The sequence below is a fragment of the Hippichthys cyanospilos genome, chromosome 1 (genome assembly GCF_059441005.1).
Source record: "Hippichthys cyanospilos isolate Australia breed blue-spotted pipefish chromosome 1, RoL_Hcya_1.0, whole genome shotgun sequence".
Classification (NCBI taxonomy): domain Eukaryota; kingdom Metazoa; phylum Chordata; class Actinopteri; order Syngnathiformes; family Syngnathidae; genus Hippichthys; species Hippichthys cyanospilos.
The window spans coordinates 29524461-29545139 of NC_142369.1; the positions used below are offsets into that span (position 1 = coordinate 29524461).

The following is a 20679-nucleotide window of genomic DNA, read 5'->3' on the forward strand; positions in this document are numbered from 1 at the left end:
GTGAGCTTTCCTGAGATGGTTTCTGTGCAGAAAGTCTTCAGGTCGGTAAACTGATTGTTGCATAGGTGGCTGGTCTCACATAATTTTGTAAGAGAAGATGCTGGATGTGCAAGGCCTGAGTCAGTGTGGTTACAATTGGTCTGTGATTTTGTGACTGGCTAAATGCACGGCCAAATTTTCAGAAAAACACTCGGAGATGCTACATGGTTGATAATTAAACATTTGAGTCAGTGACAACAGTTTGGCTGTACATTCCTGCGTTCACCCTTTCGGTTTAACACTTTTCATTAAACTTGTTACATCATTGTGCTGAGTGACAAAATTGTACGGTGGCCTTTACTTGTGACTATAGACACACCTGCCCAATAATCATGCTGTCTAATTACTATCTTGATTTCACACCTGTGAGCGGATAGATTCTCTGCAACAGGGAAGTGCTCATTAATTCCATATTTACATAGATTTGTGAACAGCATTTGAAAGAAATTACAATTTTGTGCATACACAAGGGCTGGATCTTTGAGGTCCGCTCGTGAAAATAGAAACAAAGACAAAACCAATGATATTTGTGTTCATACATTTTTTGTTGTTGTTAATAAGGATTATATCAAATCGGTAGCCCTTCGTATAAATCACTACTTAAGAAATAGTTGTCGAAAATGTTTGCTAACCAAAAAGGTTGGTGGCCCTGGTCGAGTGTACTTGCCAATTTCAGCTGGGATTGGCTCCAGCCCACTAAATACCCAAATGGATGGATATTTACGTAATTTTGGTCATGGTTTTTATTGAAACACTTCATGTGTCTATTGTGGGATTATCTGCATAAAAGCTTTTCTTTCCATTTGTGGCTTGTCCAATATTATTCCTAAGAAAGCCAACATGATCGTTGATGCAACCCATAATATTCATGGAAGTCGGCATCAGCATCTGTATGATACCATGTATTTTTACGGATTGCAGCAAAACGCCACTATGGTTTACTGCCTGCAGTACCACAAATGAGTCAGGTGATGGCAATATTGTATCCCTTTTGCATGTTTTTTTTTCCATAACGTTCAATGAACTCGCATCTTTACATTTTAGATTTAGCGTGAGAAAAGACTAGACGTTTAGAGGTGAAAAGGGGAAGAGAAGTTTTATATAACCTCATAAAATTTCACACTCTACAAGCACTTTCAGATTAGTCAGAAACAGGTCGCAGAAAGTGTTTGCATTGAAGTAGTCCCTGTAAAGAACTACGCAACCAGGTAAAAATGATACCCAAAGAACCGCGGTTCTACATTTACTGTGGGCTACCACGTTCAGTTGATGTAGTCATGTCACTGTTGTGTAAGAATGTTGGCAGCAACAAGAAAATCATTTTCAAACGATTGTTTCCATTTTATGGTATTTAAGAATTGTGAAAGTTGACAGATCAAAAATAGTTTTAGATACAAAACAAAACAACAACATTGTGCAATGTTCTTTTGAGCATAATGGCAAAATTTTGGTGTCATATTTTTTCTACCATGTGCCCACTGGCTCTGACCTCTGAAAAAGGATTATTCAATCACAGAATCCACTCCGACTTGGAAAAAAAAGAGAAAAACACGCGTAGCCTTTCTAATTGTATTGGCTGTATGTTAAGGCAGACGGAGCACTCAATAGATGTTAAAATAAGAGCTCTGATCCGTCAGAGAACAACAAAGCATTGGATGAATAACCATTACCGACCGTACCATTTGGCAGCAAGGAAAAAAAAAAATACACACACGACAGGCAAACAAAAGGCTAAGTGGTCAACCAGCTCTCTGCCAACAGCTGTAAATTACATCAATGAGCACAGAAAAGACTATTGAGTGTGTCTTGTTATGTGCAGGCAGTGGTGAAATGGCATTAAGTAAATGGATTCTAATAAACAAGTTTGACACTAGTGCTTTACCTTTGCCTGCATGCTATTTTCACCAATTACTTGTGCTGCAGTGGGACTGTCTTTGGAGGTATAACAAGTAGCTGTTTTCAGATGACTTCATCTGCTTGTCATGAAGAGGGGTATGGAAAAAAAAAAACCTTTTTATAACCAATTAGAGATTCAAATAACTCTCACCTTTGCTAATTAGTGTGCCACTAAAATTACACCAATGCCATTTGGGAAGCATAAGGGCAACAGTTGGCCCTCAGTGGGGTTTCCGTTAACTTGAAAGTCTTCAACATTATGATTAGCCTTGTGGGCTGATGTGTATAAGGGGTAGTTGTGACACTACACAATGAGGTTTACGGTCCGTGTACAATAGTGTTGAATTGCAAGAAAGCAAACTTGTTCCTCTGTTGATCCATTTATCAATTTTTTACTACTGACGTCTATGATGGCTTTCCGCTATATGTGAACGATCACATGAGCAAACCTGGAAATCAGTTCAGTCTCTCAATAACTGGGAAATACAGTGGGCCCCCGTGTTACGAACTTAATCCCTTCAGCGGTTATGCTCGTAACTCGAATTGCTCGTATGACGGGCAATCCAAACCTATGTTAATTATTGAATGCGTGCAGCGCGTGCAAAAAGGTAAAAACATCACGACTTTATACACGTATTAAAAATTAGTAACATAATCTACTGTACAGTTAAATTAAATAACATAAATATACAAAGGAAAAATGACATTTACCTTTGGGTTGACGTGACTTGAGCTGGTGGTGGGTGGAGGCGGAGGGGAGCAGAGACGAACCCGCAGAATTTTTTTTTTTTTTTTCTTAAACGAGAACCCTTCTTAAATGAGAACATATCACCGGCGATGTCCTTCTCTTTAATCCATAATAGAAGAAGCCTGTCCATTTTGTGGTTGACCGAGGACCGTCCCCTGGCAAGGAAAGTCTTCCCTTAGAAGATTGCCGAGTGGTTACGGCCATACTCACTAGCAAGGTTAACTATGTGTGTGCCTCCTTCGTATTTTTTTTATTATCTCCTGCGTCGTTTTTATTGTCATCATCCTCTTACTCTTCCTTTACCGCCACTTGCAATTTTAGAAGCCATGTCTAACAGATAAAGTTTGCAACGTGTTCACAACACACCGACCAGCTGTGCCATCAAGCTAGATGAAGGCATTCGGCCAATAGCATATCGGCATTTCTGTGATTGACGTGACGCCGGCCAATAGCATATCGGCATCTCCGTGACTGAGACCGTGACTGTGACCTTATAAGACCAATAGCATATCGGCGTTTTCGCGACATGCGAGAATAGTTATTTTTATTGATGCAGCAAAGTGAAAAAAATAGTGCGGACACACTGACCGGCATGTTGGATTGTTCGTAAGGTTTGTGCGTAATAGGGGGACAAAAAACGCCGCGGTCCACGTTCGTAAGATGAAAAATACGTAAAACAGGGAGTTCGTAAACTGGGGGCCCATTGTACTGTAAATGGGTGGATGGCATGACTGTTCCAAGTTGAATTTAGCAAGACAAAAACAACAAAAAAATTAAGCTTTATGACCTAAAAATTGTCGGTTGAAAAATGGAAGGATGCAAGTGCCCATTAAAATTCTTTGACTTCTCAATTTATCAAACACATTCCGTTCAATAAAGGAAGCAATTATTCATTCTTTTTATTTTCTAATTATTATAAAAGAAAAGTGCTACATCACAGCCTTCTGTTATAATTTATATAGTTTATATAGTTTCCTGACTACCAGGAAAATTATATTTTAAATAAAATATTTCTAAATTCCCCAATCTATGTGAAGTCATTGGAACACTGCAAAAGAATGTTTTTAATTTTCATTTTTGTTTTTAAGCTATGATGTGTCTTCAACAGTGGACATCGGAACCCAATACAGGGGAAACGGAACTTCATTGTGAAACAGTTAGTCCAACAAAAATATTAAAAAGTCAACTTGACAAAGTGTTCTACATAAACATAACTGTCCATCATCTCTTTTCTTTTGTTTCACTTTTGTTTCTCTTATGCTTATTTGGTATGATGCTTCAAAAAGTAATTCCCTTTCTTGGAAACACAAATGAAAATCTTGCATCGAAGCACATAACATATGTTCAACTGTTGCAGCCAGATTGGTGACACCTTGATGCATGTGTTTCATCCACCGTCTCTCGAAGTCGCACAGCACCATAGTGTCTCAGAGCTGCATTTGGCTGTAGTTTCCATTTTTGAAGTGGGGAAGTGTAGTCATCTCCGTTGTTGCTTGCTGCACGTCCTGCTTAACTCTTCACCACAGAGCAATTTGAAGTCAAGGAGCTTCTGTGGTTTCTTCAACAGACACTGGCAGCAATGAGTTGGTGATTGCCAAGTCAAAAAAGTGGAAAACTACATGAACTGTTCTGGTGCGAGAGGCCATCCTGTAGAAACTCAACATTCGTTCACCCATGTTGGTGTTGACACTTGGACAAATCTTTTCTCTTTCTTGGACCATCTTCTGCATGTGTCCTGAGGTTCAATCCCAAAGGCAGATGATCCCTTGACCACTGGCTTGTTGTCCAACCATTTTATGACAGCAAGTTCAGGTGTGCTTCATCTCGCCACCATCTCTGATGACCCTCTTTCTTTCTTTTTGAAGAGCTTATTGCCTATGATCTTGCAGTCCTTTGGAACCCTGTTATTCATGAGGGTTCCAGTCGCTGTCAGTCCTTTTGTCAACAGGGTGTCAAGGAGGCTGAATGTTGTAAAGTACCTGTCAAAGAACACGGGGGTGCCATGGGTAACAGACTCTGTCAATTGAAGAACAGCTCTTTCCCCGATGCCCTTTCCTCCTGTAGCTGTGAAAGTTGTCCTGCCTTGGTAGACCACAAAATCCAAAACTAGACCAGTTGTTGCATCCAAGACAAATACCTTCAGTCCAGTTGGGGTTGGTTTGCCCGGAACATACTGGCGCACAGTTGGGGTTGGTTTGCCGGGAACATACTGGCGCACTGGGCATCGACCAGTAAAGGAACCATTTGCACGTCAATGCACAATTTTCCTGTTCTTGGCAGACTTAGACATCCTTGCCTTACTTTGCTCAAGAGGGGCCTGATTTTCCACGAGAGATCACTTGTTTTTTCTTCATCTGAAACATCAAGGTCATTGACCAGCTTGGTGGAGTTTCTCAACTTGTAAAACCATCCATCCATCCATTTTCAAGAGGCGCTTATCGGGGGTCGCAGGTTTGCTGGGAGCCAGGTGCATTCGAACCAGGACCCTTGAACTGTGAGGCGGACGTGCTATTCACTGCGCCACAGTGAATACAACTTATAAAACCGAAATAACGAAATAACTTCAAATGTCCACTACTGAGGACATTTTTTAAACACTTGAATACTAGGCTCAAATACACTTAAAATAACTCATACAACAGTTTGACATGTTCATAAGAGTCTTATAAATGAAATGCCAACAGCATTTCAAGACAAAATGTGTTTGATAAAAAGTATTAAACACTTACTTTTCCTCTTCCCATAAAAAGTGCTTGCACTGAGGGAAGCCATTTTCTTCTACGGTGAAGTCAAGGTAACAAAGCCCCACCCCTACAAATTCGGTATCATTGCAAAGCTCTGAATGTCCTCTATAGAGCACAAATCTTAATGCGATTAGATGTACTGGGTGGGAGATATTTAGGTTTACAAATGTCCTCCTTTAGGTCCTTTAGGTTTACAAATGTCCTCGACAGAGGACAAATTTGAGCTACTGATAGACAGGAGTACACAGTACTGTATATGGTAATAATACAAATAGTGTAGCATTTTTAAATTTTGTTGTGGCCTCAGCTTTGTAGACTACTCGACCTAATCCATCTTTGCACTCAAAAGCTACCAAATCTCACCCCTACAATCAGAACCAAAACAAGAGCACACTTTACTAAGGTACGTTTTTAAAACTGTTACGTGACTGTTACTGTTATATCAACGTTTAAAAGTCGGACCTTGACGCTGAAACAACATTAGCCTCTAAAATGAAATTATATTTATCAACCACATTATTTTTGTCATTTTGAGAATAGTTACTTGTACATTCGCACAACGAGATAACCTATTGTTTAACAATTGTTAAACCAACGTATTAGTTGGCCTTGACATTTTTTATCATTGTTGTGGAGGTTGGAAAGCGGCATCAGAGTGAACAAATTTCCATAGCAGCAGACATTTTATTGAAACAAAAAATCAAATATCAGGACAATATCACACACGTGACAAAAAAACACGTCCCTAGATCAGGGGTGGGCAAACGTTTTGGCTGGGGGGGCCACATTAACTTTCAAAAGTTCACAGTCGGGCTGGGATAGCAACAGAATACAATACATATTGAAAAATAAATGCAGTTGTTAACAGTACATATCAATCGTAGACATAGCCAAAGTATTAATGTAATCACATATACAGTACTTTTGATTGAGAACAAGATTGTTGAGCACCCATTTTAGCCAGTGCATCAAAGTCTTGAGGTAATCCTGTTGTGGCAATTCTTAGAACAGATCTGAGATGTTCATCACTCATAACACTCAAAGCCAATATGTGTCATTCCGCTCTGGAAAATTGTCATTATTTTCAAGTAGCTCCAAAAATCAAATAATCTCCTGTTTGGTCTCCCAGACATGTTGACATACTTTTCCAGCGGACAGTAGAATGATACAGTCACTTTGCGTGATCAGCCTCAGAATAAACTGGTAATGGCGAAGTCCCCTCACTCGATTATAGTTCACAGGTTTTTCAACGTGGTCAACCTGCAGCATGGTTTTACGCAGTGTTTTCACAGTAAATTATGCAGTGTAGGAACATTACCTCTTGAGCAGTCCAACAGTTTTCCTGTCAGATATGGTGATCCAGCTGTGGGAACATTGACAAGCGTACTCCAAGGTAACTTGTGCCTCTGTGTGGCCATTGAAACGCTGTTCAATAAGTCCTCTCCCCATGTTTTTCCATTTCCAAAAAGTCCTCCATTACATATCTCAAAATGAGCAGTGTCCTTTATATGCATCATTGCTTTTTTCCAGTGCCAAAGAATATCATAAAAATTATGCTGTTTTAGCAAGCTAAACAAAGCTTGCTCGTGAAGTGTTGATCATTTAGTACTTCAATACAGCAAGTGACCTGCATGATAAGTTTTTTTTTTTTTTAAATTGTTCTTGCTTTCAGGACATTAAATACTTGAAGTTTCTACCTTCCACTCCATAAGAAACTCCTCTTTGGGGAAAGGTTTGCTGGCTTTTGCTAGTTTAAATGGCAGTGAATAACTTGTCTTCGTCCTGCTTCTTGGATGGTAGTTGCTCAAATGAAGGTGTTTTGCTAAGCCTGCAGTCTCAACTTCACCTTCAGGAACTCCTCCTCTCAACCATAGTTCCATGGGAGAATTATGCATGCCCCATGACACAGGCCCCCCCAGAATTCACCCATAGTCCAAATCCCTAAATTACCTGTACTTGCTACGTGTAACAATCTCAGGGGCAAACATAGAACAGTGCAGACACCAGCGTTTGGCAGTGCCGAAACATCCAAAGGGGGTTCTGACAGGTTTGTTGAGGAGGGTTTTGGAGGAAAGCGCTGATGTGGCTTCGGAGCCAAATCCTCAGGCAAAGAATTGTCCATCTGTGCAGACTTTATTCTGTCAATTGAAGTAGTCTCAGGCCTGCTACCCATGTCCAGGAGCAGAGATTTATTGCTGGAGGACTTTAAACGGCCCATTGTAGGGGGAACGAAGTGGACCCCAGTGGTCGTTAAGGCAAATAAAAATGAACTCCGCCGAACACAGGCTATTAGGGTCCTGTGTCCCGGGTATGCCATGCTGCAAAGTAGGGACAGGTACGAATGAGTCAGAGGCTTGTAAGAGAGAAAACCTCTGTTTGGACACAGACCAGACATCTGTAGCCTCCGGGATGAAATAGACAAATTCAGCAGTCAAGCACTGGAGATCCTCCTTAGGAGCAATCCTGAGGCCCATCATAGCCCAGGGAAATTTGTCGACCCAGTTACTGTCAATCAAACTTGTGCATAAGGCGGCTTTCAATGAGCAGTGGAAATCCTCGCACAACCCATGAGCTTGTTGGTGAAATGCACGACATCAGTGGTCCCCAACCCCCGGTCCGCGGACCGCTACCGGTCCGTGGATCAACCGGTACCGGGCCGCGTGGGCTGCACCCGAAATAATGTTTTGGAGATGATTTAGTTTAATGGTACGCGCTCACCGAACGCGAACGAGGCGAAAAAGCAGAGAGTTTTGTATTGTAGTCAATGGAGTTCGCGTGACTGGGCGCGAATGCACGTCGGCGACGCGATGGACGGAATTTGGTGGGAGCGCCTCACCGGGACCACCTTGGAAAACCTGACAATCTAACTACTTTGGTACGTAAAGGGTTGAAAAAAATGGATTGTGAGCCTCCAATGAGTGCTATGTCAGAAATTTTATATACAGGTAAATACAGTATATATATATATATATATATATATATATATATATATATATATATATATATATATATATATATATATATATATATAATTTTTTTATTTTTTTTTGGAAAATGTTGAAACAGTTGAACACCTGCCGATAATTGAAATACAGATACAATTTTCAAAAGGACTTTATTTGGTATCAAAGTTATTATTACTTAAGTATAATAAATTATGCATGACTGTATACGAATTTTTACATTGATTTGTGAAAAAAAGCACCTCTTAATAAGGTATATTTGTACAACACTTTTTCGAACAAATTTGTCCCCCCCCATTCAGTTAGTTTGCTGCTCACTCTCCCCTCCCTTGCGTCAGGCATGATGGCGGAAATACCATAGTAGACTTCGGGACGAGCAGGAAAAGTGCATTACCCACCCTCGTCTATCCACTGTAAATAGTTATTTATGCAGAGAAATATTTCTTGTCTCCTACCACCACAACGCCATGACGCGCTGGGTTCCCACAAAGAAAGAGAAGTACGGCGTGGGTAAGTTTTCCACAGGAGTGGGCTCGCGTTTGTTGTGCCGTTAGAAAGTTCGTCGAGTGAAAACTTTCAGTAAAGTAAAAGTCACTTGAAAAGTGGGGCGAAGAAGCTTCGATGCCACTGTGTTGTTGTTTATATGTGGTGGATGAAAGCAATTTTCAAATTTCACATGTGAATTTTACTCGGGCTAGTTTCCTGAAGCGCTTTGGAACGATGGAAAATGATTCAGGATTTCAGTTGCATGCCAACCATTTTTGTCTATAATCTCAACGAGCCAACATGTAAGTAACTATGAACATGGAATTTATAGTTCACTGAAAGCTCCTTTAAAGACTCTTACAGGTCAGGGTGACACGAAATGGCAAAGTGGGAGCGACTGTTGTCGTTTACATGTGGCACATGAGGAAAGTTTGCAATTGTTCGCCACTGCGCTTTGGCAACACTTGGACTTTACCTCTCACTGCTAGTTGCTTTCGAAAGGTGTGGCCTTGCTATCTGTGTGTGTGGAGACTGCTCTTTCTACACCCTCAAGGCAAATCTGTGCATCTGTTGTCCGAGTGAAAAATCCTTCTCTGTTAGCATAATTACTTTGTGCTTTGCACAGGGCTGGCACTCTTCTGCAGAAAGTGTGTGTACTGTGCAGCCGCTGTCTTCATCAAAAGAGTCCTTAATCTTGTGCAAATGTGTTATATGCATCTCTGTGGTTTGGAGCCCAAAACCTTGCATATTATATTGGCAATCCTCGGCCCACTTCTCCAAGTGACCACTGTGCTGCTGTTCCAGCACAAAACCTTTCAAGTAACTGTATGTTTAATTATGACATGCGCTGCATACACAAACCACCATATTTTTGATATCATCACCTTGTGTTTTGCGGGCGATGTTGAGGAATTTTCATGTTAATCCTGTTAGATTACATCTGGCGTGACTTCCAAAGGTACTGCTCTTGATTCTGTGTAGTCAATCGCGTTTTCTTGACTTCTGCATCAGAAAAAGGGACATGAATTGCTAAGATCATTCTTAATCCTAAAGCAATCAGACCGTGAACATCTTGTCATGAGTGTGATTAGTCAGATCTTGTCTTGATTTCATGAAACATCATTTCAGAAATGAAAGGAGAGATTTGATACTATCGTAGTATAACTAATGCAGGTTTATGGGAGTTGTGGCCAACGGCGCTTAAAGTAACTTATGAAAATGAACTTACCACAAGATCACAATTTCTACACAGCTGTACAGTCGTGGCTGAAGCCAGAGGGCTGGAAGCCTTATGTTGCCACTGTTACCGACATTTGTTTTTTTTTGTCCCTGAATACACTTATAAGTGCATGTTTTTTTTTTACCAGGGCACATGTATGGAGTAGTGAGACTCTCCACAACAGAAATATTCCAACATTAACAATAAACAAGCTAAAGCTGACTTTTTTGCCCTTTAATTCCTGTCAAGATTCAGAATTAATACACACCGGCAACAAGAGAGACTAAAATTATGTTGCCTCGCTTCAAAAAAAGAAGCAAGTAGCATTCTGCAGTAACTTTCCAAGGCTCAAAATTAATATACTGTATGTATAAATATATATACAGTATAGTTTGCGATGCAGTTTTGACAGTCATTGACTTAAGTAGAGCAACTTTCGCATTTTGCATCTTGCATCTTCATCTTCAGGAGATGAAGCAAAGGATTTAGAAAAAAATGATATATTATTATCACTTTGTTTTGTTTTTTCAATAGTCCTTAAATTCACACCGCGTATGACAGCAAAGTGTGTTTTGTTGCCCAGAAACCAACCTAAAATGTTAAATAAATAATAATAATAAAAATATGATCTACTGCAGTTGTGAGAGAAAACTCATACGCTTTAGGTTTCCATCTCAGTGCTTTACGGACATTGATGGCACTGAGATTGTTGTCCGTAAAGCACCATGGTATGGTCAGGGTGTTGTAATGCCTCATTTAGGGGTAGCCATGCAAGGCATGCACAGTCAAGGGTTCATGAAATAAAATCATTTTTATTACATTGTACACCTTTACATGTAATTATGCAGTTACTCTAAATAACTGGCAAAGAGTCTAAAAATACCGCATGTGTGTAAAAATAGCAGAAAAATCACTGAAATCCAGGGGCTTGTGAAAATAAATATATTTTAGTTCCAAGATGATAAGTAGTTCCATTAGTAGCCTCTCCCTTGCCTGGAGCTTGCTCAGATCTGAATTTTGCCATTAGCATCCGAGCAAGCTGCACTCATCTCTGACTAGGCCCGGGACTCCCAGGCTTGTGCGTGGTTCCTCCTCATTCCATCACACCACAAAGACCGAATGGCGCACATGACCCACCAAGGGTCACCGCTGGCCTCGGACTTGTGCCGGCATGCGTTGAGGCAGGCGGTTCCTCCATGTTGACCTCCGGCGGCGGAGACATGGCGAGCATGCGGCCCATTGCCGCACGCCTGAGTTTTGGCGCAATATGTATGGTGGTGAGTGAACTGGCTCATCTCACCCGTTAGTCCTGCAACTGTGTCATCGGCGCCTCCTCGAGAGCTGTCCGCAAGCCCCCGGCATGCCTTTCAGCGAGCGCAAAGTTTCTTAAACCCTACCAAATGAGTTCACGGCAAGGCCGGACATGAAGCTGGCCTTTGGCCTGCTCGCTCCTTCGGAAGCCCCCACCAGCACCACTGTTGGACCCGTGAGTGGAGGTGCACGCAAGCGAGCTAAGTGGCCGGGTGAGGGGTCCCACCTGGGTTTCCATCTGGGCTTCGGGGTCCCCTTGTTAGGTGGGCATATGCTTGTTCATTTGGGACTCTCAGTGGGCGATTAATTTTCAATTTAGCAATTTAATGTGCTTAGATGAGGCGCAAAGTTCAAAGTTTCTGACGAGTACTCGACACTTGAGTAGCCACCGATACCAATAGTACTTTTGATATACAAAATACATATACAGTAAAAGAAGTAAAGACTAATAAATACATAAATTTCCCGAACACCTGACAACATTTTCTGTTATTCTAATGTGTAATTTCTAGTTTGTGATCGTAAAACTCCTCCAGGAGAGCTGTACCGTCCGTTTTACAGCTCAGCCCATTCTAACAAGAAAAAGGCATATGAAAAACCCCTACTGCCAAATTAGCTCAAGGGGCATCATTCCCACCTAGTGTCATAGTGGCAGACAAACAAGTCGTCTAGCCCGATATCAAGTTGCACCCAGCGCATCAAAGCTAGAACTTCGCATAAACATCAAGACACTGAACCATTGTATTCATGCTCATACTTTGCACATGTAAAAGTACATTAGTTGTCAATCTGGGTCTGAATTCATTCAATTTGCATGAATGCATTCTTCTAGGAGATGAGATTAGAGGGGTGCAGTTCCTACCACAGCTTGGCGTTATCCCCAAAGATTATACTGATTGTACAATGGCCTTGGTCAGAAGTACAGCATAAGGAATTTTACTTGAAGTGTCATACTGACATTATTAGTACTGCTGTGTTTGTAACCACATGCTGGTTTCAGGATTTATTTTACTTTTTGATGTGAGGAGGTGGGATTTGACAGCAAAGGTTTCAGTCATGCATATCCTAATAGATAATACTTTGACGCTTTATAAGAGCCCGTGAGCTGTGGATACAAACACTCTTAGACTTATTTGCCTCAAAGATCTGCCTGTGAAAAAACTTTGAAACTCTCACTTGGAGAAAAAAAAAATAGAATCATTCACTGTTTTTCCAAGTTTTGTTCTTCAGACCAAAGTAAAGTGTGATTACTTAAGCAAGTCAACGTGTGCTTTGAAATGTAGCCTCCAGCACATGCAAGTTGGGACAGATCACTGCTCATAGTTCTACGTGCTTGACAGACTGCATGCTCTTGCAGCTCCCTTATGTCATGACAAATATCTAGCTATAGTTTTTTTCTTTAAAATCCGCCTATACGTGTATTTGCCTGCACGTGCATTCTCACTTGCTGTTGCCCATGCATCTGCAATGGTGGTAGTTTTAAAAAGCACAGACAAGGTCACCTTCATGATAGTGGGAGTAATTACAGGAAGGTTTAGGGTTCATCCGTAAGTCTGCTCAGACAAACTGAACCTACAGTGTGTAAATACTGACCAAGAGAAATAATGAGGCCATAAAGACACAGTCTTTTGAGCATCAGCTCAAGCTAGCTGCTACCTACCTTCTCTGTATTTTAACAAGACTGTTAACTTAAGGCTTGATTCCATTTGCGAAATGGCTCCAGTATCACAGCTTACTGTTTGAGGAAAGAGGGACTAAAAACCAGAACAGCACGCGCTCACACTTTTACAAAGGGAATTTTAATTTGATCACTTTTTTTTTTGTCTTTTTAGCAATCTATAACTATGATCCTCATGGTGAACTGGAGCTATGTTTACAAGTTGGGGACACAGTGCACATACTGGAAAAACTGGAAGGTAAGTGAACCTGAACATACAACAGGCCACTACACATTTGTCTTTTCCGCCCCTGGCAAGCTGCTGCAGGAAATAAGAGAATTTAAGCTAACTGTCTATAAATCTGTTGTGTAATAATGAAAATGTGTGTGCAGTCCTCCACATTGTCCTCCTGAATCTCAGACCTTCATTACTCCCACAGTATCTCCCCTCTTTGTAACATGGTTCTTTATTAATTAAATCTCCTCAGGCTGGTATCGAGGATACACACTACGAGAGAAATCACATAAGGTATGGGTATCATTAGCACATCGTTTTTCTGATCTTAATTAGGCCCATAAAATGACTCATTGTTTCTATCATTGTCAAATATTCTCCAAGATCTCGTTCTGAAAGGACAAGTACTGTATGTTTATTATTAAATGTTTGGTAATTGTCTAGTTTCCAGGCCACAAAGAGATCCATTGGGAACACAAAAATGTTAACTCGAGTAAAGTTTCATCTTAGTAATATGATCTATGGGTCCCTCGCGTTACTTCAAAATCAGCCATTAAAATGGGAAAAAAAAGTATGCAGTTTTCTACATTTCATGGTCAAACGTTAAAAAAAAACAAAACAAAAAAACAAACAAAAAAAACAGATCCATTGGGGCCTGCTCAGAATGATCAATTTGTGGTAGTAAAGGGATTTTAAGTTTACAAGAGCTTGACTGGTAGCAGATTTGTGATTTGATACACAATTTGAAATGTCCCAAGAAAACTTAATAGTAAACATTTTTATACTAATTATGTTACACATATGTATGTTATCCGATTTATCTGATAACAATTTTACATTGTATGGAGACTTTGTATAGTTTTTACACAGACAATAGTTTAAATGTTTGAATTGGTATAATGTGCTTCTTGTCCAAATACCTATTTTCTGTGTCCATTTTGCTGCTGAAACCCATATTCTTCCATTGTACCACTAATAAAGGTTATCTTACCTTAGCTTACTCTAGTGCTTCACAAATAATTTTTTTGCAAAGTCCCCCTAGGAAAGAGAAAAAAAAAATGCCCCCCCCCCACACACACACGCACACACACACACACACACACACACACACACACACACACACACACTTGCCACGGTAACTGTAAATAGGTAAATAATTATCTTTTTCTTTTTAAATGTATAATAATAACGAAAATCGTATCCTTTTCACCATTAACAAAAAATGATATTAATAAACTTTCAAACAAATCTTAACTTTTAAGTTTGGATGTCAACTTTTAAGCCTGTTCCAGGGGTGTTCTGCTCCACTATTTATGAAGGACAGCTTAATCTAATACATATATTCTTGGGAGTACTGTACCTGCGTATGATTTCTTAATTTCTCCACTTAAATTTGAAATGAAATGCATTTTCAACATGGGTTTATGTTTCCTAAAATATACTTAAATAATAATGCTGACAATAATTATCACCTTTGGGCCATATTGCCATATGAATGAAATCAAGGCACAAACTGACAGTTGGAGAGAATGTGTGAAAGGTTTGCCGTTTCAGTAAAAAAAAAAAAAAAAAAAAAAAAAATCTTTTTTTTTTAATCAATACCATAAGTATAGTTGATATGCATTATACATTAATTTAATTTAAGTTTTCCAATCTGGATAAAAAAGGTCAATAATAATGGGAGCATTGGTAAATGAATTTTGAATTCCCCGTCAAATCTATTTTGTGAGTGAATCCAGGCTTCTCGAAGGTGCCATTATGAATTAATCTTTTTTTTTTTGAGGAGGGGGCTTTCTGGTTGAAAAGTGTTACTGTCTATCAGTGTATTTTTGCGGCTTCCTCATTTTTTTGTGAATAATTATTAGCAACTTATGACATTTCAAAACAAAGAGGGATGTTTTATTATAGTAGAAATGACTTAGGTTCCAAAAATGTCACCCACTTTGATACTGCATTGCACAAATAAAGCACCTCTTTTCCCACATTTGGACCTTAACACAAAGCCTTACACTTGTGAAACATTCCCTCTATTGATGGTGCTTTAACAGCTTCTGTACTATATCACATATCTTGTTACAACTCTACAACCTACACTCCCCACTCCATCAAACACAAATCCTGAGTACTTTGCCCTAGGATGTCATTAATGCACAGGTGCTTTGTAAAAAGTGAATGTTCAAGATGTGTCAAAGATTGGCAAGGAAGCATCTAATGCACCCATCTCTAACAAGTAGTTAGTAATTATGATGTTCAGACAAAATGCTATGATGATTGTATCTTTATTTCCTCTACTGTTGGTATTGGGTGGCCAGAGATAAAATGGAGGTCTCCTCACTCTTCAAATATGATCTTAGCCCAGTCTGTTGTCTATCACTGATGACAGCGCGGACCTGTGAAAAGATAATAAGTCGTGCCTGTCAATCAAGTCAGAATTCTACTCTGCGATTCTCAGCCACCAGATGTTGTCATTGTGGATGCAATTAATCTGTTAATACGACACCCCTTAGCTGCAACGTGTGGAGTAAATTATGAAAATTAAAAAAAACATTTTTAATCGTGTTCAGCAAAAAAACCCAAAACAAAAGCTAAACAAAAATCATGCCGGAGAAGTACTTGAAATTTGCAGGAATTAATTTGAATGTGTAGCCATTAACAGTTTGGGAATTGGCAAAAGAATCTCATTGAAATCCTATATAACAATTTATATATTGACCAGACAGTGCAAACCATTTGATCCAAATGTACAATTAAGGTAGTAATGTGAATTGTTGTAATTATAAAAGGTGCTCAACACATGCAGATTACCATACATCAGTTATTATATACCGGGGACCCACACTTCTCATTTGAGCATTAGTACTTTGGTGTCCTCACCATTTTTAGGTTCACCTAGTTGGCGACGAGATAATGAAATGAGCAAGTCAAACATTAGTGACCAACGTCATCATATTTTTAAATTGCACAAGGTAGAGAACAGCGAAAGCGAGTAGTGCCATTGACCCTTGTTTGAATGAAATATATATTTTTCCCATTAGTTTTAGATGATTAAAATAATGATTCTTTCCGCAGGGAATTTTTCCATCTTCATATATCCACTTAAAGGAGGCTTCAGTTGAGGGAATAGGGTAAGAGCACGCATCAGTAAACATGTCATTTTGTAATGATACACTTTGCTTTTGGCTTACCGCACTGCGTGTAACATACAAGTGCATTTATAATTATCTTAACTGTAGGTTCAGAATTTCTTTATTTGGGCGTGAAAGGAAACCATTCATCTATTTATCATGTACACAGATACTCTTGTGCCTGCTGAAATTATACGATATGCTCTGTGAGCAATGAGACACTTTTCCAATATCCTATTATTCTGCTTTTGTGGCTGTTAGCCAGCAGGAAATAATTATTCCAGCAGATTTACCACTGGTGCAGGAGCTCGGGGCTACTCTGAGGGAATGGGCGCAGATATGGCACAAGCTCTTTGTGGTAGGTACACTGCACATTGTCGCTTTCTGCACACATTTGCGCCCAAGTAGAGTAAATACTTCAATACCCTTTTTTGTAGTAGAAGAGCATTTTGTTGCCTTGAAAAATGCAATGCTTCAAGTTTATAAATTTTGGTGCGACAGGCCAACAAAGCCTCCCTGTTCCGGAGTGTTCAGCAGATGGCCTACAGTCTTATAGAATATCGATCACAGATAGTGTCAGGAACACTACCCAAAGATGACCTTGTAGAACTCAAAAAGAAAGTCACTGCCAAGATCGACTATGGAAACCGGTAGGAATCTTGTTGATTTACTGTCCTACAATAATTTGGTCTCTGACACCATCGTAAAGGTCTGCGACAATTTGTTAACCCATGTGATACTTTGCTGCTCAGGATTCTGGGCTTGGATCTGGTTGTGCGAGATGAAGCAGGAAACACACTGGATCCTGACTTTACTAGCACTGTCAGTCTGTTCCGTGCCCATGAGACCGCGTCCCGTAGTGTTGACGACAGGATACAAGAGGAGAAGGCATGCCCATTTGATGTTGATGATGATGTTGATTTCTCAATATCCGTAGAATGATTGCGTTTTTGCTCATTTATATGAGTTTTTGTTTTTCTCTTGCAGACACGGTTACAAAATCTGGAAATGAGGCGCCAGGCTCTTTTCAGTTCTGTTCACACCTACAGTCTCCTCATGAACCTGAAAAACTTTGTATGCAACATTGGCGAAGATGCTGAGCTGCTCATGTCTCTTTATGACCCAGATCAGTCAGAATTTATCAGGTTCGCTCCTCACTTCTCTCTGAACGATCGTGTGCAATGCCAAGGTTATTTTTGATGTAATGTCGATTGATGACAAACGGTAGAAAGTGATTCTTTTTAATGGTCTAAAATGTGTCAAAAAGTGACATGCTGGAGAGTAACTTAAAATTCAAAAGTTGAGCGGTGTATAAAATGCAAATATTGTACAAATAACTTATAGTTAATAATTAAAAACTCAAAACTGCTGTGTCAGGCAAATATTTCATTTCCATAGCGCACTAAAGGACCTCTTTTTAAAGCTACATTGAAGGCAGCCAGTTACAGCAAAAAAGTGCCCATAGAAATTCGGTTTCACATGACCGACTTTACTAAAGGTGATGCTGTTGGGATGCTGATTCTGATCTTTACGTTTGAAAACCAATGCAGCTGTAAAATTGACCAAAATCTCCACTAAACAAAATTCCTAAAATTATTGATTGCATTTCCACTCATGCAGATGGCACTGCATTAAGATGGCAAATTACGCACTGATTTGTTTGTGAATACATGGATGTTCAGCATGAAAGAGATATTTTGCCACTCACGGTTGAACCAATTACTTAACTGGTCAACACACTGAATATAAAACTGCACTCTAGTGATTATATCTTGGAATCGCCTTTTTTGCCGCAGGTTTTTTGGCATTAAAGGCGCCACTCTTTTCTTTAAAGTTCACTGGACCCCCGTGTTACAGCGTCCCTTGCTTACATTTATTTCATGTTACAATGTGGAGTACTGAGTTTTTTCATCCCCTCTTTATGGTATTTTCCCAGTTTTGCGACGTGTCGTGCCCCTAGGGGGGTTGGCTGTATTTGTGTTGTTTTGTTTCTATCTGCAGGCTTTTTTAGGTAATTGCACTTATTTTCAGTTGCAGTCACACTTGCCTTCCTGCAACGTGCCACTACAATGCTGGTCTGCTATTGGTTGGCGTCTCCTCACAGAGATGCTACTCTGCTATTGGTCGGTTTCACTTGTTTCAAAATGTCGGAATAATGAAGCTTTGTTCTATCGTGAGTGGTTACAAAACCGTATTTATAGTGCATTTTACTGCTTAATTAAAACTTGAAGGGTTTAATAATTGGTCCCAAGATTGCTAGTGGTGTTAAAGAGAGAATAAGAAGATGATGTATATGGAAACGATGCTGGAGATAATCAAGAAATACGAAGCTAGCCTAGCCTAGGCTACCCTTACTAGGGAATATGGGCATAACAAGCGCCACTCAAAGGTAAATAAAGCCTTCTAAATTTCTTTATTTATGATGTTTTCTGATTTTATACATGAATATTATATATACGTAGCACTTACTATGCTATTTTGGTACCAATTTTTAATATATGTACAATTTTTTATGTTTTTACCAGGGGTTCTAAATGCATTAGCTATTTAACATACGTTTGGATTGCCCGCCTTACGGTGAATTCGCCTTACGAGCCCATCCGCGGAACGGATTAATCTTGTAACCAGGGGGCCCACTGTAGTTTTATAGAGTTTGTGGGATAATAATGCCATTTTGAAGCTAATTTAGTCGGCACGCAAGAATTCCAGTTTCTCGCAACCGTTTTATTTAGAAATAAGCTTTGCTCTGAATGGATTGAATTTGTTAGGGAAAACAGCTTTCCTCTGATTGTTAGGTCCCAGTATATCAAGGTCCTGTGGCCAAGTCTCTTTGTTGCCTTTGGCACAATTAAATTTCAGTAAGCCGTTGGTGGAATTGTGGCCAACCATGGTGTACTCAGAGGCGGCAGAGGCAGAGCAACAAACCAGACAATGCATTATTAACGTGTGACAGCTTACTTCGAAAAAACCTTTTTCCATATACAGTAATCTGTTCAAACACAGCACTGTCTTGGTTCCAGATTACTTTATTAAAATGAAATGAAGTAGTTTATTCTTTAACTGCTCTGAGCTTGGCATCTATGCAATCTTTTAGTTTTCGCACTTGACGCAGGCACCTCAACCATTTTTGTCCCGATTTGAGTGGGTAAGTAGCAATTGCAAAGTGGGCAGGTACTTCAATGAGTGTTGAAGCTGTCATGCCGCCACCTAAATCTGTTCTGCTCATTTTACATTACTTGTGCCTTTTATCACCAGCCAAACTTAGAACGTTTCATGGTCTCAATTTAGCCTAAGTTCATACATAAAACTGTGGATTATTACTATTTTTTTATGTATATAATGGCATTGTATGGGACCTTTAACAACGCAGAGTAGAGGCTCTTCAGAAAGTGAGCAGTGGTGCCTCAAGTTTTTGGAAATACAATATTTTAATGTAAATGACACTTGTAGCAGGGTCACATCGAATATGCATGCCTATACCCAAATATTTTATGACAAAAGTACAAGTGTTATGCATAGCCATCTGAAAAGGTACCCGCTAACACTAGTTGACGAGCCACCAGCATCTTTACAGCAGACATCAATTAGCGCATTCACTAAATGCCCTACTATATGGGTTAAGATGAGAGCAACTTCATCTTTATTGTACGAATGCCTGGTGAATGCCCAAAAATATCCACCCAACTGTTTCACTCAAGTCTGTCCTGAAGACACACACCAATACTCTTCGCCTCTTTTCTTTTGACTCCCCATCCCGATTCACACATCCATCACACTCAGACATGTACACTGCCTTATAGACAGTCATATTTAAAGAACAATAAAAAACTGTACCAAACACGGTAGAACAGAATGTAACATGGTCAGTAGGAGGATCGCTACATTATATCATTGTAATGCCACCCCCCACACGCCTTTTTTTCCCAATTATACTGTAGTGCTGCAGTGTCTAGTGATCCTGTGGTTACGTGACCACATGTGGAGTGATTTTACAATAATCTACTGCAAGGCTGTTAAGGTGTCTCGAATGGGATTTGATGTGTGTGTGTGTTTGTGGTTGGGGGTGGACGGTGTGTACATACATCTAAAGTGGATAAAGTGAGCTTGTGTTTCGTGGCTTAAGGCAGTTGCACAGATTGCCAGTTGACAATTTAGAAAGTGCAAACGACATGAGCCAACCAGACCATCACCACCTGCATCAATTACCAAAAAAACTGAAGTGACTGAACCACTACTGACTGACTGAACCCCTACAC

The 20679-nt window shown here is 39.9% G+C and overlaps 1 protein-coding gene across 1 annotated transcript in view; it reads left to right on the plus strand.

Moving 5' to 3' along the window:
• Window positions 1-8733: 8733 nt before the first annotated feature.
• dock5 (dedicator of cytokinesis 5) overlaps window positions 8734-20679 on the plus strand; it is a 37884-nt gene continuing 25938 nt past the window's right edge. Inside the window, exons 1-8 of the mRNA XM_088424293.1 lie at window positions 8734-8900; window positions 13239-13322; window positions 13552-13592; window positions 16368-16423; window positions 16685-16781; window positions 16925-17073; window positions 17176-17311; window positions 17411-17568. Coding sequence (XP_088280419.1) covers window positions 8858-8900; window positions 13239-13322; window positions 13552-13592; window positions 16368-16423; window positions 16685-16781; window positions 16925-17073; window positions 17176-17311; window positions 17411-17568 — 764 coding nt within the window. The 5' untranslated portion in view covers window positions 8734-8857. The remainder of the gene's footprint in view (window positions 8901-13238; window positions 13323-13551; window positions 13593-16367; window positions 16424-16684; window positions 16782-16924; window positions 17074-17175; window positions 17312-17410; window positions 17569-20679) is intronic.